Raw genomic sequence first — 15,624 nt, forward strand, 5'->3', positions numbered from 1 at the left:
CCATTGCGCTCTTGCATATTTTCACCTCCAGCTACCTGCTCTGACTGTACTGCACGGATGTTTCCCCTTGCTTGACGCGGCCTAATTATTTCAAGTCGAAGTCTGTTTTGAACAGATAGGCTGAAGTCCCCCCCCCCTACACCTCTCTCAGCCGGCTAACTTTTACATATCTTTTTAGATGCTTCTATTAACTTTTCATTTGGCAGCTAATAAGGCTGGGAAGCGATGAGAAAGACAGCAGTGTGTCTTGAGCATTAGCGACTGTATTCAAATTGAGGCAGGTAGCTGGAATTTAGGGCAAAAAGCAATTCAGCACAAAGGCAACTTCTACAAAAAGGGTCCAAAGAGTTGGTCAGAGTTTGATTTTTCTTTTTTTTAAAAAAGGGGGGGGGACAAGCAAGGCCATTTAGGGCAACAAATGGTCCATCATGGGGAGTCTGTATATAGAGAGTCTTTGTCCCTGCATGCTGTTGGCCTACAATTCCCACCCTCTCTGTTGGTTGGGAATGGTTGGGGGTTGGAGTCTGACAGCATCTGGAAAATGAAGGTTGGGGAGAAGATGATTTAAAAGCTAAATGCGAAGAGTGGCTCTTTGTGCAGATCCACTTGTGATCTGAGCCGCACAATGGCAGCATGCTCTATAGAAATTCCAGTTCTGATTGTTAGAATTCATCTGCTCAGGAAAATAAATGACAAGCCTGGAGGAATATGGGGGGGGGGGGCTCTACTGACTGCTGCCGCCACTCAACTATGGAACTCACCTATCTTGCTTTTACCAGGTATATAAGGGCAGGGTTGTCAGAGGCAATGCCTTTGTATGGTGTGCAAAGCACAACATTTAGTATGCACTTAGCACTGCACTTGGAGTTACACACAGTCACTCCGGACAGTGAAAGATTGCAACAGAATGTTCTTGCCGTTTTAAAGGAAGGGGTGGCTTCTGTATAGTCTGGCTCACATGTAACACTAAGCCAGGTGAGGAATCTCAGGCCCAGGGAGCAAATGAGGCCCTCCAAACCTCTCTATCTAGCCCTTGGGAATCTCCACAAGCCAGACATCACATCCATCATTCGACCTGCTTTGTACCCTCCCTGAGATCATCCCCCACCCAGGTGGGAATGTGCCCTTGAGCTCTGATAATGCCTCTTGCTTATCTGGATGGATGCCCACTACTGACATATGCCAAAGGTTTCCCAGAAGGGAGTGTGGCTAAAAAAAGATTTCTCATCTCTTTGCTAAGTCATGGTTTGTTTGGTCCAAGTGTGGTTTGTTGGAGTATCCAATCCCAGCCCAGCAGACTAATCAAGGTTTGCTTTTTGTGAGATGAACAAACCAGCATTTATTTATTTTTTTTAAAAGTGTCTTAGTGTTATGTGTGCATGCCGGTTGAAAAAAATAATATATATGTATTCCTTTTTTTCAGGTGGGAGGAAGAATAACAACAGGAAACCTGCTCTGCATAAATGGGACTACCAAAGTTTAGGATTTCACCAGCTGGATGCTCCCCCAGCCCCCAAACAAATACACTGCACATAAACTACTACATTTCATAATAAATCAATATTTCTACTAATGGGTTTCCACCAGCTGCCCATTAGCACATGGCTGCTAAGGTTGAATATGCATTTTCTAGCAATGGAGCAGCACAAAATGCCATTAGCAAATCAGATTTTGGCAGAGCAAGGATACAGTTACCGAACAGTGTCAAGACAATGAAGTAGATGGAAGAGAACATTCCTGAGTGGACACCCCCTTGAGATTCTATCCCCTGGTACATCACTGCATTCCAGTCTTCTCCAGTCAGAATCTGCAAAGTTAATTAGAGTAAAAAAATAAGAAAGTGTGAGGGGAGGGGGGGAAAGATAATATAAACCTTTTTTCCAGATAGCTTGGCTTGTTTAGAGCAGTTCTGGAGAACCTCAGCCCTCTGGCTCCCTCTGCCAGGTCCTTGGGCCTGTCCCCAGGCCATATCTTTCACTGGTCTTACTCCACTCTCTCCTTAACTGCTCAGTTGTAACTATAGCCACATCCACACCAGACGTTTAAAGCACACCGGCTTCTTGCAGAGAACCCTGGCAGCTGCAGTATGCTAAGGGTGCTGGGAACTGTTGCTCTGTGAGGGGCAAGCTACAGTTTCCAAAGTTCTTTGCTGGAAGCTGTGACTGCCAAAGTGGTATAAATATGTTTTAAATGTGTGGTGTGGATGTGACCAATGCCTCTAGGTTGCCTATGTGTGAATATATGTGTGCATCTATTTCTGACTTTCGTGTTGCTACAATGTGGCCTTCAGTCATTTCCATTACTTCATCCACTGCCTCTGACTCTAGCATGTGGCCCCCAAAGGCTGCCCATGAGCAAACGCAGTCCTTGGGGTGAAAATGATCTAGAGTAAATGACTAGGGTCATTTCCCACCATTGTGGTGGTGTCTTCATTAAGAAGGCTCTGTGAATGGTGAAAAGGAGTGCCAGTCTGAACGACTGACAGACTCGAGCCCTGCAGAGATACGGGGGAAGCTCCGAGGTAAGGTGCACCCCCTAAAAAGCCCGCGGTTGACCCTGCGGACATGGCAGTATCGCAACTCCACGGGAGTGAAGCCTTAAACTCCTACCTGCAGCAGAGGTCTTCAGAAAACTACATTTAAGCTGATGGAAACGTAAAGAAGATTAATTATTGTATCTAATTAGGCTGAATTCGGCGCTAGACGGAGGAGTAAAAAAGAAGTCCATCCCCGTCTTCTGGGTAATTATCACTGCATGGAAACAATTTGCAAGTGAGAATGGTATTAATTTTACGTGACTCTATTAGATATATGTCTGCCGATGGGGAAGATGGATTAAAAGCAACTGAAACCCATTCTTTACTATCTTTTATTGGATTTATAATGGAGAATTGTGGAGAGGACCTAGCACGATTAAAGCCATAGGTGAATTCGAGCCCAGCAGAAAAAAAGCTTGAAACAAGACTAATGAAGGGGTGAGTGTATGGAGGCATCTATGGGCTTTGCAAGGCACATTTTGGTTGGAGTGGTTTAAAGAAGACTGAGCTTGCTTCTAAAGCTTTTGGGGTGGTGTTTTTGTTGTTGTTGTTGTCAAAAGATAAATTGGAACTACAAAGCTTAGATCTGGCTATAAAGGCTTAATATCGACAGGGAAGGCCGTGCCAGGAATCGGACAACACCTGAGAGCCCCTACGCCACCTTTCTAGAGCTGGAAGCCTGGTAAAGCTCTCTCTGGTTGTGGGAAGGAAAGAAGGGTGTTTGGACTCTTCCAGAAAAGAGGAATTATAATGATCTTCAACCGTCTGGAACTCTTTATCTTACTGCAAGACAATTTTAGAGAACTGGATCAGTGAGAATCTTTTAACTCTCCTCTGGATTATTAAGTTGTGATTTTGTGTGGGCAAATTGCTTTTCTTTTCTATTTAAAGTAGAAGTCTGTTTAATTTGAATGTTAATTTGAAATCTGGATTTTATTACAAATTGTATACGTGTACCGGGCAGTTGGGCTGGAGGGAGTGGAAAAGGACAAAAGATTGTGTTCCTTGGGAAAGTGTTAGTTGGTGGCCTTGACAAAACTGATAAGGTACAGCTGGGGAAATTGGCTGTTTTGAGAACAAGTGAAAGAGGAACTTGGCAAGGGCAGAGTGAATTGAGCAGAAGGAGTATTGGATATTTTCACTCTGTTTGGACCATTTTTTATTGTTTTAATAATAACTTATTGAACATGGCAATTAAAAAGCAACCAACTCCAAGTTCGGACAGAAGGACTTCTGTACAGGACACAGGGGATAAGCCTTATGGTGAATGGGTGGAATTCTTCCATGAACTAAGAAATGAGTTGATTAAGGAGATAAAGGAAAATTTGGATAAGACAGCAGATAAACTTATAGCCCAAATGGACAAAAATACTGAAATGGTGACAGAACTGATTATTAAGATAGAACCAGTGACAAACAAAACAGAAGCAGTGGAGGTCTTGATTCAAGGGCTGGAGGAATTTTTTTAGAAAAATGGAAACTGTGATTGATATGAAGAAATACCAGGAAGACACTCAGGGCAGATATGGATGGCATGGGTGGAAATATTTGGGAATGCATTGGTGGCTGAAATGAGGCAAAAATTACATCTTCTGAGACTAAGCGGAGACTGTGAGGAAGGTGAGCAGGATTTTAAATCTGACTTAACTGATAGTTGCCTTCCAGTGAAATTTAAATATGCCAAAGTTAGGAAAAAGAATGGGAAACACTTATTGTACATATGCAAAATAATGCAAATAAAATGATACACTGGCAGGCTCAGGCTACACACTTGCAATCAGCAGTGAAGTATGTGTAAGGAAATGCAGAAGAATTTTGTTAAAATTAGAAGAATAAGAATTGATGAAGTATGTGTATGGAAATGCAGAAGAATTTTGTTAATATAAGGAACGAGAAGAGGGAATGAAGGGAAGTCATGAGGTCTAAAGAACCTCAAAGGTTAGGTTTTGAAATGTTGTTGTGAATGGGGATGGAGGGATTTGTTTTTTGTAGTTAATTGTGGAAATTAATTGTGAAAAAACTAATAAAAATTATTTGAAGAAGAAGAAGAAGGAGAAGGAGAAGGAGAAGGAGAAGGAGAAGGAGAAGAAGAAGAAGAAGAAGAAGAAGAAGAAGGCTCTCCCAGGTAGTTCTGATGTCATCTTTTGGGAGCTGGTGAATATATTTTTAGCCTGTAAAGCTTTTGAAGAGATGGGCTCAATAAAGACATTTCCTTCTGCTTTTTATTCTTTTGTTGTTGTTGTTGTTGCTGCTGCTGCTGCTACTGTTGTGTTGTGTCTATAGAACTGTGTGTTTCCATGTTGCCTGTAGAGAAAGGAATGACCTCACCCTGTTCCCACCACCAGCATGTAATTTCTTCCACCTGCAGCTGGAAGCAGTAAAGTCCAAGGAGTCAACCACCTTGTTTCCCTAAATATGTAGATTAGTGCATAGTAAGAATCAGTCCATAGTCTTAATCTTGATTAAATTGTTGGGTTGTTGTTGTTTTTTTAATTGTCAGGCCTTATTTTGAACAATCACTGGACTGTTTCATTTTATTGCATATTTGTTAATAGAGCGTGTCTTTCATTAGCTGAGGTCTTGCAACAGCAAATGAATTATGTAAAGCATTTTGATGTTGTCAGAAGACTTGAGCCTGGTTTAGTGTGGAAAAGCAGCACACAAATAAGCAATGATGATGATGGCACGCTGCTTTGTAAGGTTATGCACACATGTAAGAGGTGCTGTGAGTAGCTGAAAAGGGGCTAATATGGATTTATTTTGGACTATCGTATCTTCTTTCCATTCCATCAGCATCAGAAGTACAGTTGGTGGCCCACCTAGTCCAGAATCCTGTTCTCACTGTGGCCAGCTAGATGTTCATTAAGGGAAGCCTGCAAGCAGGACCCAAGTGCAACAGCAAGTCTCCCCACTCACAATTCCCAGCAACTGGTATTCAGAGGCCAGAGAGGGTAAGCCTGGGATCGGAGAGGAAGCTCCTCTCCCTTTGTGGCATCGATTTCTGCATGACTTTAACAGGAAGTCCTCCTCCCATGTGCAAAGGCTGCCCAACCCTTGAGCTTCCAGAGAATAGAATATCTCTCATTTCCTCTTACCTCTCTGAGTAAGGGTTTGCCTTTTTTCATTTGCTTCCTGCCTGATTAGCATTCCTGTCCCCAATTATAATTCTCTACAGAAACCAGAATGTCAAATGCAACGGGTCCCACATTCCACTCTTTTCATTATTTCCTATGAACTCAGATCCGTCTCTCAGGCTATTGTCCTTGTTAATTTAGGGAGCTGATTGTGAAGACAGAAAAGCAGGTCACATCATCAGCTAACTAAGACTGCGCCACAGCAGACAAGGGCCACAGAGATGGATTCTGGTGACATGACAGGAAAGCCAAGGGCCATGGTTCTGTGTGCTGACAGAAATCACCACACTCTTGTCTAGTTACAGATGATATTGGCTGGAGGTTAGGGATGAAGAAATAAAATTCATGTCTTATATATTTGAGGGAAATGACATACCAAAAACGTGTTATATTAGGGGAAATTACTTGCAAAAAGGCAGTTTTGGGAAGAAATGCATACTGAAATGGCAATGATTTTTCTAGAGGATTTTGTTTTTAAAAAAGTAAACTGATGTGGAAATATGGCAAACTGAACTTAAGAGTGGAAAAACAAGAAACTGAAATTGAACAAATTCATCCACACCTATTGGACATTTGTTTTCTGAGAGTTCTGTGCTTTGAATCCTCCACCCAACTAAGTAGGGATAATGGCAAGGACACCATCATTGCACATTCATTTACATTTCAAGTTCCACTGCTTGACTACCCAGTGACTCCTATAAGAAACCCCACATCAATAGGAATATGAGATTAAAACCCCAATTCAAATCTCTCGTCTGCCAGAAGCCTGTCTCAGGGGTGAGTTACTTCCAGTCCCAGTTAAGCCTGCCAGATACCTTGTGCAGCCCTTGAGGCCATTTCAGCCTAAGCACATACACCTGCCCTATTTACAGGTAGGTAGACGTGTTGGTCTGCTGTAGTCGAAACAAAATAGAAAAAAAATATCCTTCCAGTAGCACCTTAGAGACCAGCTAAGTTTGTTCTTGGTATGAGCTTCCATGTGCATGCACACTTCTGTCATATATGGTGCCAGGTGTGGGGCAAGGAAAAACCTGGCTCAGCTGATAAGAGGGGCTTTAGGCCCTGCTGATCTGCTGCAAAGTCCAAAGCCCCTTCAAAGTGCTGTGCAAGATAGCATTTGTCATTATCCCCATGAGCTCAACTGGATCATGACTGGATTGGCACTTGCTGCCAAATAAGGAAGGTGAGGAGGAAGGTAAGAAGGATGCCCTCAATGGTGGACAGCCTGTGGAGTACAGGGAAGGGGAGGCACTCCTGCTGGCTCCCTGCCCTGCACCTTCCATGGAGCAGACAGATTTCCTAGCAACAGCGGTTGGCATTGACAAACCAGTCTTTGACATCAGATGACAGACAGTTGCCTGGCTTTTCCCACCTCTCAGACTTGGCCAACAAGAGGTGGGGGACTTAATCATCTGGCCACCTGGCCAGATCCAGTTCCCCATCTCTTGGCTTCAACCTCCGTTCCAAACTAATTGCAATATGGATGCAATACTATTGGCCTATTTGACAAGGCTGTGGCTGAGAGGCCTGGAGCTAAGGTTGAACGATGAGCTGAGGTTAAATAAGTTGGATATGTTTAGCCTAGGGGAGGAAAAGTGTGATTAAGAGGCAGTCTCATAGCCATCTTCAAATATATTCAAGGGGTTGTTCCATAGACAATGGCAGACATGTGTTTTCAGTTGCTTGAATCACTGTGTTCAGATTACAAGGGAATATGACTAAGTATTAGGGGAAACTTCCTGATGCCACAAGCTGTTTGACAGTGGGACAGTCTGCCTCAGAAAGCAGTGGGCTCTCCTTGATTAGAAGCTTTCAAGCAGAGGCTGGATGGCCCCCTATCAGACATGCAGAAGCAGCAGATTTCCTGCATCAGCAGTGGGGTGGACTATATGATCTCTGAGGACCCTTCAGCTCTTTTGCACCAAGTCAAGAGTGCCCTTACCTGAAACACAGTTAGAATAGCAGTGGGGAAAGTATCAAAGTTTGTGGTTGGTGTTTCGTCATTAAAATGAAACCTAGAAAGAGGCAGAAAATGAATATTAATGGCAGGGTAGAATGCTAATAATCTTTTAAGAGCTACCTTGCTGGATCAGACCAAAGGTCCATTTACTCCAGCATCTGGGCTCTTACAGTGGACAGCTATATGCCTTTGGGAAGCCTTCAAGGAGGGCACGAAGGCAAACGACAACCCCATGATTTGTGCCTCCCCCCCCCCAAGTGACTGGTATTCAGAGGTACAACTGGGACTTGCAATAAAATGTTGCAGCAGGGAGTGTGCCTGTTCAGGGTTCAAGCCAGCCAGCTATGCCCTTTTCCAGGATGCTCCATAACATTCTCCCTTCCACCAGTCTTCTGTCTGAGCATGCTCAGTCTCCAATAGTCTGTTTTTGGGGGTGGAGTGGGGGAATCCTGCTTCCTCCAAGAACACCCACTTGACACCATTATGACACCAGATGCTTGGCAGGTGGGTGGTCCTCCTAACTGTCAAAGGTGGCCTGTGGAGTGGAGGGGAAGATGGCAAAAAAAGCTAGTGCCTTATTTTCAGGAGTGGTGGCACATGGTCCCACCTTACTGCTCTGCTCAACAATTTGGTAAGCCACATTTTGCACCAACTGCAGTTTCCAGACAGTCTTCAAGGATAGCCACTCATTTAATGACCTATGGTGGATGGAAGGATGCAGCTTGTTTGTCTATGGATATATGGCTTAAAGAAGTTGTGTTTCTTGCCATTTCTGAAAAACTGCCATAAAATACATGTCACCAGGGATGACGTGGACCCCTCCAACTTTGCTTCTGCTTGGGGGCTGATTGACCAAACAATCTTCATGGTGGGCACATTCCCACTAAATATGAGCTTAATTGGCAACATTCATGAATATTTGGGATGTTTGGTGCAAGTGTGAATCTTGTGTTGTTGTTGTTGTTGTTGTTGTTACTGTTACTATTATTACTATTATTATTATTATTATTTATTAAATTTGTAGACTGCTCTTCATCCGAAGATCTCAGGGCAGTTAACAACAGAAAAATAAAAAATGAGAATAAAAACTACATTATAAAACAAAACCGAATCAATAACCACCTTCCCACAGACACATTTTAAAAGCCACAGAATGTTAATCAGCCCAATGCCTGGTTGAAGAGAAACATTTTTGCCAGGTGCCTAAAGATATGTAATGAAGGTGCCAGGCGAACCTCCCTGGGGAGAGCATTCCACAGACAGAAGGCCACCACAGAAAAGGCCTGTTCTTGTGTGGCCGCCCTCCGGATCTCTCATGAAGGAGATACATGAAGAAGGGCCTCACAGGGTGAATGCAGGGTCCAGATTGATTCATATAGCGAGGTGCAGTCCTTGAAGCATTGCGGTCCTGGGCCATTACGGGATTGTGTTCCACTAATGAATATATATTTAAGTCATTCATTCTTTTTTCCTATAATTATTATGATTATTATTTTATCATCTTGCCATTTTATTCTTCCTGTTTTCATGACAGCTAGAGTGAACCTAGAGAATCAGCAGCTTGCCACAACCAGCCCTTTGGAACTTTCTTCTCTATGAGGGCCACTTACTTTTAAGGAAAGAGCTGGTGCTTTGATGTTTTTATTGTAACAATCTGTATGTAATGTTTTATATGTATGTGCTGTATATTTGTATGCATATATTTTCATTCTACGAGTAAAGTTCTGCCTTGTTAATAACTGTCCATTCTGGGTTACTTCTTCAAATCTTGGAATCCCCTTCTTTTATCAAAAATTTTTAAGGGTAGCCCAATATAGAGTGCATCAAAACAGTCCAACCTGGAGGTTAGTGATCTCCAGCATGGATTATTGAGGCCAAGTAGCCTTCGTCTATCAGTGGCCATAACTAGTGCACCAGCCAGAGCTGGGCATAAATATTCCTTGTCATTGAAGACACTTGAGCTTCCAGTGAGAGATTTGAATCAAAGAGTACTCACAGACTATGCACCATAAGAACATAAGAACCCTACTGGTTCAGGCTGAAAGCCCATCTAGTCCATCTTACTGCTCTCATAATGGTCAACCAGATGCCTACAGAAATCTGAAATGCAGGACATGAAACAACCAAACAGAGCTATTTAAAAGTGGTGAACCAGCTGGTTCTATCCAGCTTGGAATAGGGGGAAACTAAGTCCGTCTGCAACCTGCTGTGAGAGATTAGCAAAGTATTCGGAGTGCAAAAATCTGAAACGGGAGCCAAAACTATCGCAAGTCCAGTAGGCAGCATGCCTATGAATACCAGTTGCTAGGAATCACAAGCGGGGAGAGTACTGTTCCTTGTAGCCAGACGCCCGTCAAAAGTTTATTGAGATTAATTTAGTGAATTCAACTTACTGTCCTCCAAAAAGCTGCATCCCCAGCAAAGCAAACACAACAATGAAGAGGAAGAGGAGGAACAGCAAGCTGATGATGGACTTCATTGAATTCAGCAAGGAGACCACCAAGTTCCTCAAGGAGTTCCAGTACCTGGGATTCCAAACCAAACCAAGCCAGTTAACGAATGCATCAGGATTTTTAAAAGTGGGTTTTCCAAGTGCATAAACTCCCCTTCACACATCCCACACTAAAAGAAAGAAAGAAAGAAAAGGGAAGAAGAAACTTAAAACATACTTGGTAACTTTGAAAATCCTCAGCAGCCTGAGAGCCCTCAACACGCTGATGCCGAAGGACGTCCCGGGCTTCACTGCAGCCCAAATGACTTCGAAGATGCTCCCCACAATCACCTGCAAGAAACAAAGGGGTGATGGGCTGATGTGGGTCTGATCATGGCCAGTGAGCAATTTCCCAAAAAGAAGGGGTTGGAACTAAGGTTAGTCCTACTCAAAGTAGATCCACTGAAATTAATGGACCCTAGTGATGTCCATTGATTTCAATGGGTCTCCTCTGAACAGGAATAATATTGGCACCAACCCAATGGCCTAATTCTGTAAGCTTCTTCAGTGTCTGCCTCAGGCAAGGACTGTATATTTCTATACAAGAGAGAGGCTTTCGAAAACAGAGGTAAAGTTGTTTTAATACCAAACAGCTGAAGAGAGTTTCTTTTTCAGGGGTGTATGTTAATGGTTCTAATGATATTTCATAGTTCCACTGCTCATTGTGATGCTTTATTTACAAACTACATTTTGCCTTTCTATATCTTATCACGCATCACCCTCGTCTCCCTTGGGAGGTAGGGTGATTTAGCAATGTAACTAATATATAAATAAACAATATAAATAAGAGAACATACATGTTTATCTGTATCTATCTAGTCCGTGATTTGGTGTTTATTTCCTGCTACAGTTATTGGTGCCCAGAAAAATCTCAGCTTTAAAAATGGTAACAGTTGAAGTTTCTACCTCTTTAAGACTGTAAAGGCGGGTTTGAAAGACTTCTGTAAATTATATATCCGATCCGGGAGCAAAGGATTGGGGGGGGGGGCGGGGAGAGAAGGACTTCATTCCACTAAATTCCTCCAAGGAGAGGAGAAATTGCCAACATCATTACGATTACTTTTTTAGGAGGAAGACAGGAGGCTCACCATCAATAGCCACACTGCTTCTTTCTCCCCTCCCTCCAGCCCCCTCCCCTCTTTGCTGCTATAAATGACAGCAGCAGCAGCAGCAGCAGCAACTGTGTTGGCAACCAGGCACTATTTTGCATCCTCCACAATCACACCCAGGCCTAGCACCATCCCAGGGGCATTGTGGCAAGGGTTGGGTAGGTGGTCACCACCATCAAAACCCCTGCAAAACGGTCTGCTTTCTGAAGGGCCAGGTGTGTGAGAGGGGAGGGAAATCTCAATAAAGCCTCTCAGAAAAACTTGCAAGCAGTAATGTGGATTAGAACTCCCATCGTCTTAAAGTCAAAGGAACAGGGCAGGTAATACAAACGCAGGGTGCACTATCCTTTACTTAGCCTTTTGAAGTGGGGATAAGTGCTGTGGCTCTGTGGCAGAGTATCTGCTTTGCATGCAGAAGGTACCAGGTTCAATCCCCAGCATTTCCAGTTAAGACTGGGAATATTCCTACCAGTGTAGACAATCCAAAGCTAGGTGGGCTAATGGTCTGACTCTGTAGAAGACACCTTCCTATGTTCGTATGTCCTTCCATAATGCTAAAAGTCTTCTTCTTCTTCTCCTCTAGCAATCACTTGTAGCCAGGTAAGATTGTCTTTCCATTCTTAAGTTGGGAATAGAGTAGTTGCTTTGGAAGATGATAATCAGGCATCCAAACAACATGACCAGTCCAACAAAGTTGATGTTGAATAATCACTGGTGATCTTAGCTTCTTCCAGTACACTAACATTAGTTTGTCTGTCTTGTCAAGTGGTATGTAAAAAAATTTTGGAGACACCATTGATGGAATCTTTTGAGGAGTTGGAAATGGCATTTATAAGTGGTCCATGTTTCACAAGAGTACAGTAAAGTTGGAAGTACAATAACTTTGTAAACAAGCATTTTGGTTTCCCTGCAAATGTCCTCAAACATTCTGTGCTTCAGTTGGGAGAAAGCTGTGCTTGCAGAGCTCAGTTGATGCTAGATTTCTGCATCAATGTTTGCCCTAATGGAAAGATAACTATCCAGGTAGGAAAAGCAATTGACACTTCCCAATGTTACATTATTAAGTTGGATTTGTGGTACTGCGGAGGGGTTGTTTTGTGCTTATTGATGCAGCACTTTGGTTTTTTGGATATTGAGCGATAGACCAAACTCTCCATAAGCTTCTGCAAAGATATTTAGGATGGTTTAGAGGTCATCCTCTGAGTGTGTACACGCTACGTCATCAGCATATTGAAGCTCTATGATGGAGGTTATGGTAACCTTACTCTTTGCTTTCAGCCTACTCAGGTTAAAGAGCTTTCCATCTGTTCGATATATGATTTCTACTCCAGTGGGGAGTTTCCCTTTGGCAATGTGTAGGATCATGATGATGAAAATAATAAATAGTTGGGACGATTATGTATCCCTGTTTAATGCCTGATCCCACTGTGAATGGTTCACTTTGAGAGCCAGAGTGGGCTCTGATTAAAAGTCAGAGTGGGACTGCCTGCAGTACCCCAGCTGAGAGGTGGGGTGGAGCACCTGAATGCGTGAAGGCTGAGTCTTGGTTCTGGAAACAGATCCATCTGGAATATGTGGATGCTTTGTATACTACCTTTTATTTCTGTTTTGAGAAATTCTCTTCTGGTAACTTTTATGGTGATAAATTAGGTTGGTTTATTTGTATTCTTTTATGCAAACTTGCATGGACTAATTTTTTGTATATTTATTTATTCATGTTGTGAGCCACTTTGGGCAAAATTTTGTGGGGAAGTGGAATACAAATTGAAGAAGAAGAAGAAGAAGAAGAAGAAGAAGAAGAAGAAGAAGAAGAAGAAGAAGAAGACCACCTCTTAGGAGGAGCATATCAATGCTCTTGCATTTCCACCTTGGAATGCTTTGTTGCATCATATCTCACTGGGTGCTCTTGTACATTTTCCATCATTTTGCTTTGTCAAACTGAACCAAACTACAAAATACTGCCAGCCCTCAAGAGGCTACAAGAAAGTAACAAATGGGAATGTATACAACTGGGGGATGGAAGGAGCTGGGGAAACATAATATGAGCAATGGGAATCACAGAGGGAGATAGTGCTTGATCCCAGTGGGATCAGAAAATGATGATGAATTAGCAAGTGATAAAATGTCTCTTCCCCACCCCATAGGAAGCCCAAGTTGGAGAGTTAATTACCAGCTCTGCATGCAGTGGAGCAAGACAGAAACAGCTGCACCCAAAGGAGCAACTCAGGATGCTCTAAATACTAGAATGTTTAAAACTCTATTGACTGGAGGTCCTTCCCCCATCTCTTTCTCTCCTGCCCCCCCCCCCTTGGCATTTCAATTAAGGCAGTGCTGGGGAACCCTGTGGCCTCCCAGATGCTACCAGACTCCAACTCCCATCAGCCCCAGTCAGCATGGCTGATGAGTAAGGGTGGTAGGAGATATAGTAAGGTGACTTCTGGGATGTCCGCAGGCATACCCCTCGACTGTCCTGGTAAAACTGGGACATCCCATTTTTTCCACACAAGAGCATGTGTGCCCATTTTGGGTACCATGATTTCACCCCAAATAAGCACTTTTTCAGGGCTGCAATCTCATGCAGCACCCCAAATGCTCACTGTGACTTGAAGGGGGGTGGGCGGATGTGGGGGGGGTGAAAAAAAATCCGCACCAGGTACCACTTGGGCTTGCTACGCCTCTGAGTCCCTCACTGGGGTATCCAAGGCCCAGGATCAATCTGAGGCATCTCCAGGACTGGCTGGGAGTGTCCCCTGCCTGAAATCCTGCAGAGCAGCTTCTGATCAGGGTAGACAAATCTGAGCTAGATGGACCAGTGGTATGGCTCAGTATAACACAACTTCCTATGCTGAGAATCAAGACTGACCCAGGAAGTAGAGTTACAGGTGGGTAGCCGTGTTGGTCTGCCATAGTCAAAACAAAATCGAAAATTCTTTCTAGTAGCACCTTAGAGACCAACTGAGTTAGTTGCTGGTATGAGCTTTCGTGTGCATGCACACTTCTTCAGATACACTGAAACAGAAGTCACCAGATCCTTAAATATAGTGGGGGAGTGGGGAGGGGTATTACTCAGAAGGGTGGTGGGAATGGGTGATAGGCTGATAAGTGTGGAAAACCTGATGACGACCCTGCAAGACCAATTGCAGCCGTTTAGAGTCGTCATCAGGTTTTCCACACTTATCAGCCTATCACCCATTCCCACCACCCTTCTGAGTAATACCCCTCCCCACTCCCCCACTATATTTAAGGATCTGGTGACTTCTGTTTCAGTGTATCTGAAGAAGTGTGCATGCACACGAAAGCTCATACCAGCAACTAACTCAGTTGGTCTCTAAGGTGCTACTAGAAAGAATTTTCGATTTTGTTTTGACCAGGAAGTAGAGTATGCAGAATATCAGGACTGCAAAGGGTTGACTTCAGCCCATCTGTTCTCACCCAAGATTTCTTACCCCAAAGTCAAAGCAGTTGAATGAAGAATGGAAATAGTTTCTTGGCCCCAGGCCATACATCTTCAGAGACATCTCTGTGAGGAATAGGCCGAGGAAGACAAATTCTGCAAAATCTGGAAGAAATAGCAGAAGGTGAAATCAATGATAAATATCTGCAGAATTATTTCCTGATATTAGGATGATACCTCTCCTAGACGTGGAGCAGATCCTGCCAGCAAAAAATAACTTTCTGCTACATGGGAAAGCAGATAATTAGTATATAATGGTGAAGTATTTTTTAGAGCTCCCAAATCTAGATGTGTTGAGTCTCCAAGAACCCATCCTGTCCAACTTATAATGGGGATAGACTGAGAATAGATGGAGAGCTGACCAGAAATGTCTACCAGCCATCCAAATTATGGGGGATGTTCAAATTACTGTACTCCATTAGAACAGGATGTTGCTGTTTCTGGTCAAAGATTTGAATCTGTTCAGTATTTAGCATAGCTCTACAACCATATCCAAGCCACACTGAGTTCCATACCAACTGAGGGGAGGGTGTTCCTTTGCTAACATAGAGTGTACCCCTCTGCTCAGTCTCCCCCTCTAAAGGTCAGCAGCCACCAGACTAGAGGGCAATAGTTTCTACAAAGCTGGCCTTATCAATCAGCCTCCAAGTTTCCCTGGGTTCCCTCTGAAGCCACCACAGTTAGGGTAGGTTAATGGCTTCCAGGTGTGATAGTGTTAAAGTGAGAACACACCAGTAAAGATTTTACCTGGTGGGGGGGGGGAGAGAGAGAGAGATGTGAAGATTAAGGAAAAGATACACAGTGCAATGACCGTTCCCCACATCAAATGGGGTGCACATTTTGTGTGGTCGCACGCAGCCTCCTTTGATCCCAGAGCAGCACCTGGCAGTTCAGACTGGCGCCACTTTCCCTGGCCGGATACCTGAGGTCTCCACCTCCC

At 43.5% G+C, this 15,624-nt stretch overlaps 1 protein-coding gene across 11 annotated transcripts in view; it reads right to left on the bottom strand.

The window, feature by feature from the left end:
* Window positions 1–15,624, bottom strand: part of CACNA1B (calcium voltage-gated channel subunit alpha1 B) — a 307,712-nt gene that overhangs the window by 115,668 nt on the left and 176,420 nt on the right. For all 11 annotated transcript variants that reach the window (XM_033137256.1, XM_033137255.1, XM_033137254.1 and 8 more), the window contains 5 exons: window positions 14,677–14,789; window positions 10,300–10,412; window positions 10,024–10,155; window positions 7,613–7,685; window positions 1,690–1,807 (listed from right to left, as the gene is read on the bottom strand). In XM_033137256.1, coding sequence (XP_032993147.1) covers window positions 1,690–1,807; window positions 7,613–7,685; window positions 10,024–10,155; window positions 10,300–10,412; window positions 14,677–14,789 — 549 coding nt within the window. The remainder of the gene's footprint in view (window positions 1–1,689; window positions 1,808–7,612; window positions 7,686–10,023; window positions 10,156–10,299; window positions 10,413–14,676; window positions 14,790–15,624) is intronic.

Source organism: Lacerta agilis, chromosome Z (genome assembly GCF_009819535.1).
Source record: "Lacerta agilis isolate rLacAgi1 chromosome Z, rLacAgi1.pri, whole genome shotgun sequence".
Lineage (NCBI taxonomy): Eukaryota > Metazoa > Chordata > Lepidosauria > Squamata > Lacertidae > Lacerta > Lacerta agilis.